Below are 15,801 nucleotides of genomic sequence, written 5' to 3'. Positions count from 1 at the left end.
TTATCTGTTACAAGCAGATAAGTTCAAAGACTTCCTCTTCTCTTAAAAGATTAAGCTCCTCAAATTCAAAGTATACGATATCCATGATGGAATGGGAAGGCTCTAACTAGTCGTAAAAGCCCAACTATGTTCTTCATGGGGTCCATAAATGCCACTGAGCCTTCATCCACTGGGAATTCTGGTCTCACGGATATGCCAAACACAGGGAAGGAACTCTCCATCCAAAACGTAGTGGCAGTAAATTTTTAGCATGCAGTTGGTTAGGAGAAATGAAAATTGCCTGCATGTCATTTCAAGTTTAAATGAAATTTGATATATGACAAACTCTCTTTTCCTGTAGTCTCTTGCAATTATGAAGACCTGAGTTAATCCTTGCAAAAGTAGCATGTTAAAACATGACTCTATGATTTCTAAGGTACCAACCTCCTTTCAAACTGTCAAACGCTATATACGTAAGATCCTCTGGTGAAGACAGTCATTGCTGCATGGCGTCACTAAGTAGAACAGTGCAGCTGTATGGCTGTGCCTCATGGGAACCAACAGAACTTTTGCTTCAATAAGCCAATGCCCTAATTACATAGCGCCTTATATCTGCTCTGAGTCACAGCATTTCACCAAGACAGCTAATTGGTCTGTTAATTATTAAGATGCTTCATTGTTGTCATGGCAACATATTTATCATCCTTTGTTCTGCAATAACAAAGGAATTAATGACTGTTAAAATGAAGTACAAGGATGTCAAGCAACCAGGATAAAAAGGTGTAGGGAAGCTACTGACTTGTAAATCCAGGTACATCCACTATTACTGGCTTTCACTTAGCAATCCTACAGACACACCTTCCGTAACTTCGAACAAATACATTTTGAGTGACAAAGCCTGGACAAAAATCTATAGTATAAAACAAGTTTGCATTGGAATAATGATAGTATGAAGCTGAGTTCTAAACAGCAAGAGTAGCATATGTAAGACAAATGAGAAGGATAGGATGGTGATTTACAATATGACTTGAGATTTACAACATGTGGCTCTGATCTATCTTCAAGAGATGATATTCAGGTGATGTTTTAGACCATATCCAGGAATGGACACCAGCATTTGAATCACATTTTGCCAGGACTGAGGTTACTATTTCCATCACCAAATTCAATTGACCTGTTTGCTTTTCTTTAATCTTAACATTCCCACACACCTCACTTTTGCCTTTGTGCCTCATGGGAGCTGACTTACTCTTCTAGAGCTGAATGACAAGCTCCTCTCCTACTTAATGCTAAAGAGCTCAAAGCTCTTTGAAAATACAAGTGAACATTTGAAGGAAGAAATATTAGTGAATCTATAAACTACACTGCAGCATACCTTCACAAAGTACAGGGAAAAATGGCCCTCTCTAACACTGAGCAAAAATGCATTTAAATGAACACCACTGCAGGAATTCTACTGCAGTTTATTGCACCTACTATTAGTTACTTACACCTACTATTAGTTACTTAAGGTGAGACAAGCAGGGCTACTCAGGGGAAATGAACTGTCCCTCTAGGAAAGATTTAAAACTTATAATTTAGACAAGATAGAAAGAAAAAGCTTCCCTACAGTAGATACTGAAAGAGCAGGACAGATGACAGACTTTAATTTTGTAAAACTGTGCTGGATTTCACTTTTATTTTATGTATTCATATCCCAGTCCAAATCACTCTGGAGATCTGTGGAAATATTTTGACAGCTTGAAGTAGCTCTGGATTACTCCTTGGAACTTCTTTCTTCCCCTGTGTTGCCATAGAGAGTTTTCAAGCCTATCTGCCAGCTAGTTATTTCTTCTGTCTGTTAAGGAAGTCAGACAGTCTGATCACCTACAGATTTACCTGTTGGCACATAATGCATAAAACGTTCCAATTAATATCCAATTAGATAGATAGCAGCATAGCAGTTGCAGATAGCAGTTGCATGAGATCCTTGTCATGCGACGGAGTATCATTTTTAGTCCCTTTGCCTGTCCCTCTTATAGCAGCTGCAATGTCAAAGCCACCTTCCCAGTATTCTGGAAAAGTTCCTCAGAGCAGTTTGGACACCATGCTCCCTATCTCAGTAGGTGGATATAGTAGCTGCAATCAGGCACATGCAGGGCAACATGGCTTACATGCAGCTATACAGTCTTATCATTCAGGACATGGTTCAGCTGCTGTAGTCAGCTAGACTGGAGTGCTCTACTTTTTGGTTGCCCGTTGGCTGTTCCTTGTTTTTGCAAAAGTGGGAAAAAAAGCACTTCTACACTCACCAGTTCTAAGAATGCACTGAGCTTGCAGAGTACTGATCTTAGGGACTCTCAGAAAGCCAGCAAAAAATGTGTCCACTAAATGTAAAAAACGTCTCCTACAATCTTGTGTGTCAATGAAAATGGAGTGGATGTTTTTTTATTATTATTGTTTGGCTTTTGCTTGTTGATTTGTTTCACTCGGTAGCATGCATCCATTTAGCAAAAGGACCACTGAGTTAAATCCACTTCCTATACAGGATTTCTACTCTTACAGTGTTACACAGTACTTCAAATGCCTATTTTAACCTCCTATTTTGTGTTAAGAAAACATTCATTTAAAAAAAAATTATTATTATTTATTTTTACATAGGAAGTGTTCTTTTTAACTTGCTGCCTGCTTCCCATGCATTAAATTTGCTGACAGTATTTGAAGAAAATCATGTTAGGTACTACAGATCACTACACATCTTTTCTTCAGAACTTTTCAAAATAACTCAGTATCAGCAACAAAATCAAAGTTTCTGTCCTTCAATTTAATACAAAAGAAATCATTGCTGCAATAGTACATGCTTGACATATATTCCAAAATACAGAATCTGTATGGCTTTGAAATCAATCTGTAAGGACTACATTCTTAGACTGGGATTTAATTCCTTTATAAGAGGCAAACATGTCATGAAGAAATGCCATCAACAATAAATCTTTAATCTTTTTCTTTAATGAAGAGGAAAACTTTCATCTGTAAAAGCAACTGCTAGGACTATAAAAATACATCTGTGAAAAGACAGACTTGCAGTACTTTGAAAAATCACATGAGGATGGATTTTCCTATACACACACAAAAAAAGGAAGTGTTGTAAATATGTATATGTAAATGCATATGTATTTACAAAGTAGTAGAAGATAGATTTAATCTTCATGAAACAGTGAGGTAGCTGAAGATCTGCCATCTTTTTTGGGATATTCAGTTAACGATACAGATGCTTTACCTTCACACGGCTGCTGTTTTGCCCATAACTGCTAAGAACTCACAAGTACCCTAGGATCTTGGAAATTTTATGGCTGTACCTTTTCCCAGGAAACATGCCACAGATGCAAGTATCCCTTACCTTGATGATGACGTGGGCTCTGTGATCTGTCTCTGCATGCGTGCATGTCTGATCAGATGTTCTTTCAGTGCGTTCTGGACCTCTGCTGGTATATCAGGTGAAGTGTGGCTAATTTTCAATGCAGCTTCAAGTACCTTTGTTGTAGGTTTCCCATTTTCTTTAACTTCCTTTTTCTCACTGGTCTCCAAAACCTCTGTAGGAGCACTGGAAGTGCTCTGCGGGACATTACTGGCATTGGAAGTGAGAGGTTTGCTTCTCCAGCAGGGCCAGCACAACTTCCAAAAGACAAAAAGTGAGACTACCAGCAAGGCGAGCCCACAGAAGCTGACGACTACTGCTAACAAACTGACTGAGATGTCTGCAAGGAATTAGAAACAGAGATCATAATGACAGACAAACATGAAGAGAAAAGAATATGAAAAAAGTGAGAAGATAGAAGCATTGCAATCATTGTCCCATTATGAGTTTTGAAGCCTCATTCAAAGCTATTTTTCTTTTTGATATCTAAGCCTATGCCTTTAAAATGCTACCATTCTCCACTACCTCTTTTCCAAATTCCCCATTCATTGTTGCAAAGGCTCAGGGCCAGTACTGAAACCACCAGCAACACACAGACAGTCAAACTTCTTAGGAAGTAAGGGACTACCCAAACAGTCCCAAATCTGCCTATCTATAGTGATCAAATGGTGTTTGCTTGGGAACACATCTTGCGGAAAAAAATTAAACAGCAATCAACATTTTCGGAAAGCGTCTATGAAGATAGGTCAGTTACAAACACCCAGGCTGATAGAGAAATTCCTTAGGACTTGTCAAACTTTTGACTTTGTGTGCTAACTGGTTCATAAGCATGTTAAAACAGGATAAACAGGAACAAGTTACAGTCTGCCATGAACAATAAGTTGTAATGGTTAAATCTCAAACACTGTTGATCATGACATGAAGTTGCCTTCATACTACACTATTCAATGCCCTTGGTTGTACGAAGACCATACCATACACTTAGCTACCCCTGCTGCCCTGCATTTGACTTTCTCTGCCATGGTGCATTAACATATCCAATAAAACTGCCGAAGTAAAAAGAACAGATTTCATACTGGCTAAATTCTGCAAACAGACTTGTATTTTAGGAGATGGTGGATCACCAGAAATGCTGATTGGAGCTTAATTAAGACTTTTATTCTGTGTGACACATTTCAGTTTGATTTTTCCAGAATCATGTAATCTTCTAAAATATAACTAAAATAACCCTTTCCTTTTGAAAAGAGGCTTCTGTATGCTTTTTAAAAAAATCAATGAGCCCTACTTAAATGCCCCTCAAGCAAAGGCTGCTGCTGCTTGTTACAACAAGGTTTGACAGTTTAACAGCTAATATTTTGTATCCATAGCTGGAGGCTACAGGCTACTAAACTGAACCAGTGGAAAAGTGCAACCAGGGTATGAGCATACTTTTTTCTAAAAGATCACAGGATAAAAAAAAATAGTCCTCTAGATGTGTGTTGGCTCCACAAAACAGTTTGCAGCTCATGAGTCCTCCTGGGAGATTAAGTTTCCGGAAGATAATTTCAGAAGGTTTTCTTTATTAATATTTAATCTCCAAATACAACTTTCAGTAAGAAATAATGAGCTTAAGGCCCATTCAACATGAAAATGGATGAGCATAGTCAATGTAAATAGGTGTTTATAGTCTGAAGACACACTTCAGCTCAACCCTACTTCATGTATGTCCTGGCCAGCTTCATGGAAGAATTGGCAGTAGATGTGCTTTTGCATTTGAAGAGTTTAGCACTAACTGCTTCCCTGCCTTGAACAGAAGTATGCCTCCATAAACACTTTTGACAGGCCTGGGCATCTTTTTCTGCCTGCAGTTAAATGTCAAAATGTAGCCCTTGGAATATTCACGTCAGCTTAATGAGAAATTCATACAGCAAATTTCGATTTAAGATGTGCCCATAAAATGAATGGATGCATAATTATACCTACTAGCAATGTAACACAAGAAGCAAGCAATACTTCTGCATACAGTTTTTCTAGAGAATGAATCCTCAGTAGGGGTTATTAGGCTATTTGGTTTGATCTATTATTTACCCTGCTATGTTTTCTGAGTCTCATAATTTCTAATGGGCTTGTCCATGTTTTGCAGCAGTGTCTAATCTTGAAGGCAAGAGAAGACATTAAGGGATGCTGATGGAGTTTACAGCTTGGTTCAGTGATCAATCACTTTGTTGCAAATTCGTATTTCTGATTTGTATTTTTGAAGTACTAATTTACAGCCACTGATTCTTTCACACCTTTGTATGAGAGACTGAAAGATGTAATATGTCTCATAAGACATGTCTATGCAAAACACAAGTAAGCTAAAAGTGCTAGAAACAAACCAGAGCTTGAAACTCAGTTACCAAGGCCAGTCTCTGGAATGTTTTTAATCATTTAATGTCTCCCAGCCAATTCCTGGGCCTGGGTCATTAGGGAAGGCTAACAATCGTTCATCATAGGCACTTGGATGTCCTTCTATTTCAGTAGATGATGGACAGAGACTGTGACATGTCAGTTGGCCTCAGTGCCAGAGAATGGTCACACATTAATTCTATTCATGAATACAGAGGTATGCCCCCACTGAAAGAACTTTTTTGATAAACTAAGCCAGCTGAATTTTCGATCAAGCTAGACAGAATATTTTCCCATTCTCAAAGTCTGACAAAATGTAGAACTCTTGCAAAAGGTTGATGGTATCTCAGAAAACAACAAAAAAGAAAGCCAAAAAGAAATTCAATTTGGGGTCATTTGCAAGATTTTCAGCTCAGTGTAGGTGTTATTAGCATAATTAGCTTATATTTTGAGTTGAAGGCTTCTAGAACTGAAAAGTTACAATTACTCATTTAGAAAATGGTGAAACAGATGAAATTATTTCAAAACCAGATATATAAATATCCAACAGAGCTTCAATTTAATGAAAGCACTATCAGTTGATTCTATTAAAGCTTTTCTAGTCAGTCTTATTTTAAGTTTTTCACTGCAAGACATTTTTCAAGTCTTCTAATAACTTGGTGTCTCTTTTCAATATCTACTTCAGTTCTTCAACTTCCTCTAAATTTTCTTTCTTTATTTCCATTGAACTATTTCAAATGGTCTCTAATCCAGTCTCAAAATCTTTACAGAAAAACTAAGTTCTGCAGCCCTAAAACACAGCATGAAACTAATTAAGTTTTATGAGTAATGAAAATATTTGAGAGCTAATTCTGGAAAGAATCATACAGATTACAGTCTTCACGTCTGCTATTTTAGTAGTTTGCTCAACAGCCTCACATATTGTACTTGATAGTGCAACAAATATTTAAACAAAATAATGAAATATAGTAATTGCTAAGGAATTGAACAACAACAACAAAATAGTTCATTTCAATAAAAATTGTATTTATTTCATTACATTTACTTCCATAATTGCTAGAAAGTATTCCATATCAATTAATGCAAAAATCATATTGTTTGATTTTCTCACTTTTGAAAGTCACTCTATTCAACAATTGTTATGCAAGATTTGCTGTTACGAGAAGATTAGAATCATTTGTAGAACAGCAGACAAATGAAGCTTCCTCGACACTTTACATATTACACTAGATATGTTTAATATATTAGCCTTTCATAGCAATTTAAGAATAAAAAACACTAGGAGATGGTTCAGCAGAAGGAGTTTCTTCACATACTCATCGAGGAAATCTGGATAGAGAGGAAAATGGTTACCAAAAGAAGGATGTGTCTTTAGGCACGGATTACACTTCAGTTATGTAAATATTCTTCAGATGGTGACAAGTTCAAAGACTGCCTTAAGTTTTTAGAGTCAGAAGGGGATACACTCACTGGTCTGGGACAATGCTAACTGTCAACATTGTAAACAATATTCTCACCCTTCTCTGCTGTGAAGGAACAAAAAAATCATTTTCAGCCTCAGGCAAGCTTTTGACAACTCTTTTTCCAAACCGATAATTGCAACTTGTCTTCAATGCTATACATTTGCACAGAATAGATATATTTTTGAATACCTGTCTGGGCATGCTGCACAATGGTTTTGCCATTCCTGTTCACATGATGACTAATATTAAGAACACGAAGAACAACCCTATCTCACAGTGCCCCTCCTGAAAAAGTGGGAAATTTTCCACTCATTTCACTGAAATTAACATTTCACTCCTGGTGATATTTCTTTACTGACTTCTCCTTAATGTCATCTTCATAGTTTTGACAGAATTTCATGACTGAAAGAAAGTGGCCTGTTTCTTCATGTTTTCCTATTTAAAATAGCTCAATGAAGATGTCCACTATTGGTCAGTTTAATACTACTCATTTCAGAAAGGCATATCTACTTGGGAAATCTTGAGCTATATTTACTTCAACATCTTTCTGCACTTTTTATAAACATTTTTGGAGAGACATCCAGCCATCCAGCATAAGAGGCTTCTTGACAGCCGGTGTTTCATATTAGGCAAGTCTGTAGAAACATCCCCACCTTTTTTCTGGATGCTAGGCAACATTTTGAACCGTAGTTTCTGTACTGTGGTTTCCAACAATTTATTGCTTTACTTGCCTCAGAAAAGTTCTGCACATGAACCTATTCTCAAATATGCATACTGGCAGACGTCCATGTCCAAAGCAAATTAAATTCATTTCCATTACAGTTAGTGCTCTGAAAGCATGTGGCCCTTGAGGCTTAGCTTGGGAAAAAAAGGTACTCCTCAGCCCTTACTGAATTTATACTGAGGAGATCACTCAGTGTGTTAATGTAGCTGCCCATTTGTGTAAGCAGCAGGCAGGGCAAGGAGGGACCAGTCAGCTACAATTGTGTGAAATTGTATTATGTGGTCTCTCTTGTGCATCACACCACATGTCAGCAGGTATACAGAGGTGTGTACTGACACATTGCTCCTGTTGGGGCTAGAGGACAGAGACAAGCCTGCAGTACGAAGTTCTACCACAGACTCCTACTTCAGGAATGTTACAGAGCCCAGCAGCTCTTTTCAGCCATTAGAAGAGTGCTGTGAATGTCCCTGGCAGGCAGGGAGCTATGTACATGCAGTAGGCTGAAGAGAACCTACTTTTGCCAGCAAAGCAACAGAACCTTTTTTTTTACCTTATGTAAAAAAAGGAGTAGAGTTCTCTTTTGACCCCTTTCTTGGTATGCAGTTGATACTGAATCTCTTAAATATTTGAAGTTCAACATCCAATAACTTTTTTCATAACTATTTTTCTTTAACTGTTTTTTTTTTTCCTTTTTTTTTTCTTCTACCGTTAATCGTCCATAAGCAACTCTACTATTTCCATAGGAACCACTCTGAAGGGAGCTCTGGAATATCAGCAGTCAGCTCTTACAGATTAATTAATACATCTCTGATTTTCTAGAATTTGAAGGATGCAGGAGCTTTATCAATTATAAAACATGTAGGTCCAACAGATCTCCTTTATCCCCATGCATAGGAAGTTGCTGGCCCAACCGAACACTCCTGCTGTTCTGTTTTTTTGGGGGAATTCAAAGAATCAAAAGTTGCCGGTATTCATTTCTACTTGGCATCAGCAGATCTTCCACAAATCCCTCTCTATCAGGTAAATCCCCAAGGATGGGGATATAATGCTTTGGCATGCCTCAGACAGCAGCAGGTGTAGTCTCTTGTATTTTCTCTCTTAACCTCACTTGGTCACAGCACCTGACTTACCTTTCAAACTACAAAAATAACCTTCACCTTGGAAGTCTGCATATGGTCTCTTCTGCTCTTCCCAAAGCGAAACATACTTTGAAGACCTTCCTCAAATCTTTTGACTCCAGCCCTATTGTGAATGTGTTCTCTCCTATGTTGTTAATTCAGTCTGATGTCTGAAATTGTACAAAATAGCCATCAGCCATCACTATCTCCTGCTGGTATATTGCTTCTTAGTGCTAACAGAACTCAAGGGTAGCATTTTTCTTGCTGGTAAGGGAATCCAATGAAGTCAGGTATCACTGTGATTTGTTACATCTTTACTGCACATAAAATTAGTAATCTCTTGTCAAAATAATTTTATCTAAGTTACATCAATTATCAATGTATCTGATAACCTCTATCTGTCCAGCCACTAATGGAACATCTTCTTTCACCATTTCAGATCCCATGTATGAGCCTTTCTATTATGTCATGTATATTAGACATAGGGTATTTGCCAGAAGCTTTATAACCTTTACCTAGTCCACGTCATCTTTGGTTTTACAGAAATCTGAAGGAATTTGTCAAAGTAGATGAATATAAATGAATTTTGGTACATGTTGTATGTAATGAGAAAAGATGGCTCTCACTTTGCCTGTCTGGGTCATTGTGTTTTGCCTACACTGCAGGAAGCAAAAGATGCTGGATTGAACACTGGCTTTTCCATTCTAGTTTACTCTAGCAAATGCAAACTGTTTTCCTGCATTTCCAAACTCCTGCCTACCTACTTTCTTACCTCTTAGGTCTCCCTTAGTTTCAGAAGGAGGTAAGCTCCCATTTCTGCATAGCCCACACTTCCCATTCACCTTCCATTAAACAAAAACACAGCTTTGGGTTTTGTCCCATGCTACTCTGACATTTGCAAGTATGTCTCTAAACATAGAAACACTGGGGTTAAAAAACATCTGCAAGAATATATCGCTGACTTCTTTGAGACAAGAAAAAACAGCAAATACTGCACAGGCCCTTTGGACAGCCAGCAATCACGAGCATGCCTCACCTACAACCAAGTTCATGCAGCTCAAGTACCATTCTTGAATTGTCGTGGTTATGTTTACTCATACTCAGCAGTACATAACAAACATGTCACACACAGGATAAGACCCAGCTAAACACTTGTCTCTTTATGATCATTATAACTGATTTGTCCCTGAGCTGCTCTAAACATTCTTGTATTTTTCATTTCTTTGCAAAACATGTGAGGGAGGAAGATTCTTCTATAAAATGCTTTTACAGTACATCACTGCTGCCTGCGTGTTGAAGACTTCTGCACTGTTATGATTGCCTTCACATTTACTGTAAAGAAATCTGGTTTCTGTGGCGTGTTTATCCGTCTTTTATATCTTTATATTGCTGAATTACCTGCTTTTCTGTTTGTTCTTTGTTCTTCACAGCTTGCTAATAAACATTCCAGAAAATACAGTTTTCATAACCCTGCACTTTTTTTTTTTTCCCCCCAAATCTTATTTTTCTCTGATAATAGTTTTGCTCTGATCAGGTGACAAGTAACATCACAAATAATTTGGCCTATCTTTTAAGTTTATTATTTAATTTTATCCCTTTTCTCTGCAAAAAAATGCTCAGTTGTTTCAAATAACTGTTACTTCCTAATGAAGAAATATTTTCCTTTCATGTATACTTGCAGCCTATGTTGTGTTTTGTGCAGTGTTTTCTTACTCCTATACTTTTGTAGCAAATTTTCAGGGATTTTCAGGGATAGGGTTAGAAGCTTGTTAGGTTAAAGTAAATAATAATAATGATAGTAAAAATAAAATAATTGTGATTAGAATATTTAGGTGAATAACAAACAGACCTGTACAAGCTGATGCTCTTTGCATGGTCAGTTTAAAACAAATTCACTGCAAGAGCAAACAACACCCCCTAGAGCTCTCCAACCATCTTCTAGCTGGCTAAAATATGACCTCCTGGCAGGGAAACGACTGACTTCCCATCTCTGTTAAAAACACTGTTTTCCCATGAGAACTGATAATGAGATTCTTGAGTTTGCAGGCCTACCAGGCCTAGCAAAGCAAAGACAGCAGTAAGTGGCCAGCATCTGCAGAGGATGTGGGATGGCAGTGAGTTTTAAACATGTCCCCAGAGCAGGATGCCTATCTTCCTCTTAGCACAGTTCTTGTAACTGCCTTAAGCTTCAGAAATGCTCCCAACTAGGATTTTGAAGTGCTTGGCTCCTTAAAATGAGGAGATGCTTAACTGGCAAGAAAATGAACTAGAGTTCCTTATTGCTCAGACAACCTGAGTGTAAATACAGGTAAAACCAAGCAGCACATATGAATTTTGGACATTTCTAGAAAATAATTTGCATTAAATTTTGTTGGATGCAATCCTGCACATTTAGTTCCCATGTGTGTAGTTCCCAAACTCTTCCCATTATTTGAAAAATACTTTTGCCCAAAGCTGCTAGATGTAAAGGTGTAAAAATAAATCAGTTGCATCTCTAATTCAGCATTTTTCAAAAAACATTATACTCTTCTGAAGAACGCTCACACAGTCATCTAACTATATAAAGGCACCATAAATGTAAATAGCTTCCTAATCTTTTTTTCTTGAGTACACCCCTTGGGACAAGATAATTAATAGTCCTTGTAATTACCAGGGTAGAAAATATAACGGCAGATGTTGTATCTTCACTAATTGTCCAAAGCTCTGGGAAATTTACGAAATGATTTCTCTCCATAAGATTCGTTACTACGAGTTCCATAGATTAATTATCCATTACATGAAATATGATTACCCTTCTTGACCCAAGTGGTGAGCAGTAACTGAGGTTCCTAATGTTTTGTTGTTGCCACTAAGAGGAAAAGACACTGAAGAATCAGCTTTTTCTTTGATGTAGTCCTGTTTGTCTGCAAAGAATGTTCGAATCTTTATTTCTTTGAGAACACAGGGAGTCAAATGCCTGGAGGTTATCATTATTATTGTCATTATTATTATTATTGTTGTTGTTGTTGCTGTTGTTGTTAGCATTAAACCAGAGCGGCTCTCCTTCCTGCTTTGTTGTTTCTTTTTGTATCCTGTCTTTCAAAGCAATACTCTCCTTTATTTTCTTTGGTCTGACCATGTCTCTGGTTTCCTCTTCTTTGTTCATGTTTGATTCTGTTACCCATGCTGTGCTTCTAGACATCTATACTGTCAAAACAATAACAACAATAAAGCAGTTCCCAAGCTCTCCACTTGCCAGCGAAACTTGTTGGGTCACAAAGTCAATGTTGTCTCATATTTTTGTTTGAGTCTGAGTTGTGGTTGTGATTCCTCTGAGAAGGTCAAATGCTTTATTCAGCTGAACAGAAAGCAGTGATCACATCCTCCAACACAGCCAGATCACAGCAGCTCTAGTCACCAATTTTAACGTTCTAAGTTCCAGAACATCACTGCATCTTTGTATTAAATAGAAAAGGTTTGCTTTCCTTTTTACCATCCACTCTTTTGCCTTCTGAAATGTTTCTGTACTATTCTATTCTTTCCTTTCCAAATATAGGTATCCTCATCTTTTAGCCTTCTTTTCTGCGCTGAAATCTCATCAGTGATTTTCATATGTACTACATTTATGACACTTTCAGGTAACTCGATTTTTAAGTGAAGAAAACTGAATGATCACAGAGGGAAAATAGGCTGTTCCTATATAGGTAACTATTATATTTTCTTTTTGCATTTCTTTTTACGCTGCCTTCCACACTATTTGCTGTTCGGATTTTCAATGAATTTTTAGTTGTGATTATATAATAACATAGTATAATAAACCATTATTCTGTAGTCACACTCTCACAGCCTCCAGAACTCCTTCTAACAGCTCAACTATCTTCTTATTCTGACTACAGTAGTTTCTTCGCTGCACGCCTCAGTGCTTGCTACAGGGGCTAATGTCCAGTGTGTTGTACAGAGCTCCAAACCACAAATAACTGTAAAAGAGCTTTCCACATCAGGTTGCTGGAGAAGCCAATGCAAAATAGGGCTACATTAGCCCATGCTCCTCCTTACCACACAAGTAGTGTTGCATGACACCAGACCTGTGCAGAATTTACTAAGCTACAGGAGGATATGTCTACTGGATATAGGCTCACAACTGCTACCATTCCAGACATCAGTGTTTCAATACTACACATTTATGACTTCAGTCTCAGAACAGAGAACACTTTAGATTTCCATCTTTAACTAACTGCAGATGGGGATGTTGAGCACTGTGGACAGCACTTACTTCAATCACAGTGTTGGAAAGATACTCTATGTGCGTTTGAAGAGCAGAAGATAAACCCTTCTGTGACATGACTGGCCTTTCCATAACCAGATTTCTCTTAACCTAAACACTGTATTGACAACCTTTCACTTTCAGAAAACTCGAGTGAGTAATATTTACATCTTATCTACTCAAGTGTTTACATACAAAAATACTGTCAGTTATCAACAACTGTGTGCCTGCTCTTCCTCGGGAGTCATAAAGTATTAAAATGTGATTGCTAGCATTCTTTTTAATTAATGAGATGATGTTTGCTTTAACACATATGCTAGTAAAGTTGATACCTTTACTATTTTCCTTTTAAGGAGGAAAAAGTGAGATTTAGGAATTCAGTTGAGATGTGGCACCCAGTGGTTCAAGTCCAGTATCTGTTAATCATCATTTAGTTTCCAATCTAACAATTCTGTTACACAGAGTTTTCAAATGTAAAACATTAAGTAGATTGCTGACTTTGAAGAAACACAGACAATTGTACAAAAATGTAGACAACTCTTCGAAAACACTGTATACAGTCCAATATGAAAGCACTTCATATTGGAGATTTAAATTTTCTAAACAGCAAGTCTTGGTCTACACTGCAGGACATTTTTGTATCCTACCTATGTATGTAAATATACACTTTCCTACTACATGACATATAATAGTGACTCCCTGTGCAGTATTCTCTGCAAATCAGAAAAAGAAGCTGATCTTTTAATAGCCCAATTTTCAAAGACTCATCATGCTGTTTCAGGCAACATTCTATGATTCGCACCAAGACAACTCACAGAGTGTATGGCAGGACTGTACACTGTAGTTTGTATTTCCAAAGCACAGCAAACCCACGATCTGGAAGCACGCTACCCCCCACACTCCACTGCCCTGATTGGTTGGCCCCAGAGCCCTGCAACCCTCACCAGCTGCAAACACAAGCACAAAATCCTGGAAGGAACACACAGGTACTGGAGTCTGAAAGAAGAACTGCTCCTTTGTAAGGAAGGCTGCAGCAACAGGTGTTTTTTTATTTTTTGGGGGGAAGGGAAGAGAGGAGTTTGCAGAACAAATCTGTGGGCACTAGAAGAAAAAAAATGCAATATCAACAGCTGCCGTGGTAGCAACAGCACGGCTAGGGCACATGCTCAGTACCTGCTGCCTTTCACGACTTGGTGTTCAATTTATTCAATTTGCACTGTACACTTGGTATTTGTTGGCTACAATGCAAGCTGTCCTGCTCCATTTGTGCACTGATGGAATAGATTATGATCACTTCTGACAGAAATAAAGAACTTGGTCTTATTTCCAAGCCCTCACCACAAAATACACATGATGGCCAACAACGGGTCTGGAGTGTACTGTGTGGAGAAAAAGAGCGGAGCTGCTTTCAGAAGACCCAGACAGTGGCCAAATCAATGACCAAACAGCGCTAGGAGTTGAAGTCGTGCCCGGTTTCAACCCCGACATTTTGTTCTGGTTTCGGAACATTTCAATTAACCCGAACTCCCTCCTCTCTCCCCCCACATTTCCCAGACGAGTCCTGGACCGGCGCTCTGCCCCGACCTTATGGCACCCTGCCGGCAGGCAGAACTCTCGCTCAGCCCTAAGCCCTTACCGGGTGGATACGGCCATCCCGCACAGCGCTCTCCCGGCTCTCAGCGCACGGGGCGCGGAGCTCGGCGGCTACCCCACGCGTGCCGCGTCCCACCCGTGATAGCAGTGGCGAGCACAGCCCCTGCCCCACCGCCGTCCCCGCCGCACGGAAAACCTGGGGCTGGTAACGGAGCCGCCAGGGACAGCGAGTGAGTGGCTGCGGTGTGGCTCCAGCTCATCGCGGTGCTCGCACGTCGGAGAGGATCTCACCCTCTTCGATTCCTCTCTCTGCTCCCCACTCCCGCACCCGTCCCCGTCCCTGCGGCGGTGAGCCCACCCTAGGTGCGAGGTGCCCGGCGGCTCTTTCCTCGCTGCGCTCCGGACGCGAAGCCTCCAGGTCGAGAGGATTTTAAAGCAGGCTGCGTGCCTGCAACCCCCGCCCCCCCCCCAACCCCCCTCCATCGCCGTCCGCCCCCTCGACACGCAGGGAAGGCAAAGCAAAAAGTTGCGCTCTCCGGCCACCCACGCGGCGGCTGCAGGACGGGAGCGGCGGGGCCGGGGCCAGTAGCGGTACCTGTGCCGCCGATGCCCTGTCGGGCGGTCTCCAGTGGGAAGATGCCGGCGCACTTCTCCCGCTCCACCTGCCCGCCCAGGCACAGCTCGGAGATTATTTGAAGCGCTTTGTGGCAGAGGCTGCCCACGCTGTCCTCCGCGGAGAAACTCATTTTCGGGCCGGCCGGTCGCTAAGTCATGGCTGGAGAGGGGCGGCTCCGCGCCGGACCAGAACAGTCTCCCGCGGGGAGCGGTGCGGAACGGACTGGAGCGGAGCGGCGGGCGGGCGCGGCGCGAGTGAAACCGCGCTCACATCCGAAGAAGTAGTGAAGGTTGAGGGGGGG

The 15,801-nt window shown here is 39.9% G+C and overlaps 1 protein-coding gene across 1 annotated transcript in view; it reads right to left on the bottom strand.

Moving 5' to 3' along the window:
• The window catches only part of SYT10 (synaptotagmin 10), a 32,118-nt gene extending 16,488 nt beyond the window's left edge, over positions 1-15,630 (bottom strand). The window contains exons 1-2 of the mRNA XM_042837892.1: positions 15,480-15,630; positions 3,359-3,716 (exon numbers count right to left, since the gene is read on the bottom strand). Of these exons, the coding sequence (XP_042693826.1) occupies positions 3,359-3,716; positions 15,480-15,630 (509 nt within the window). The remainder of the gene's footprint in view (positions 1-3,358; positions 3,717-15,479) is intronic.
• Between the last annotated feature and the right edge of the window lie 171 nt (positions 15,631-15,801).

The sequence above is a fragment of the Centrocercus urophasianus genome, unplaced genomic scaffold, assembly GCF_019232065.1.
Source record: "Centrocercus urophasianus isolate 14NV4802_14NV808 unplaced genomic scaffold, USGS_Curo_1.0 seq_73, whole genome shotgun sequence".
Taxonomy (NCBI): domain Eukaryota; kingdom Metazoa; phylum Chordata; class Aves; order Galliformes; family Phasianidae; genus Centrocercus; species Centrocercus urophasianus.
This window is presented reverse-complemented; position numbering and strand designations above follow the sequence as displayed.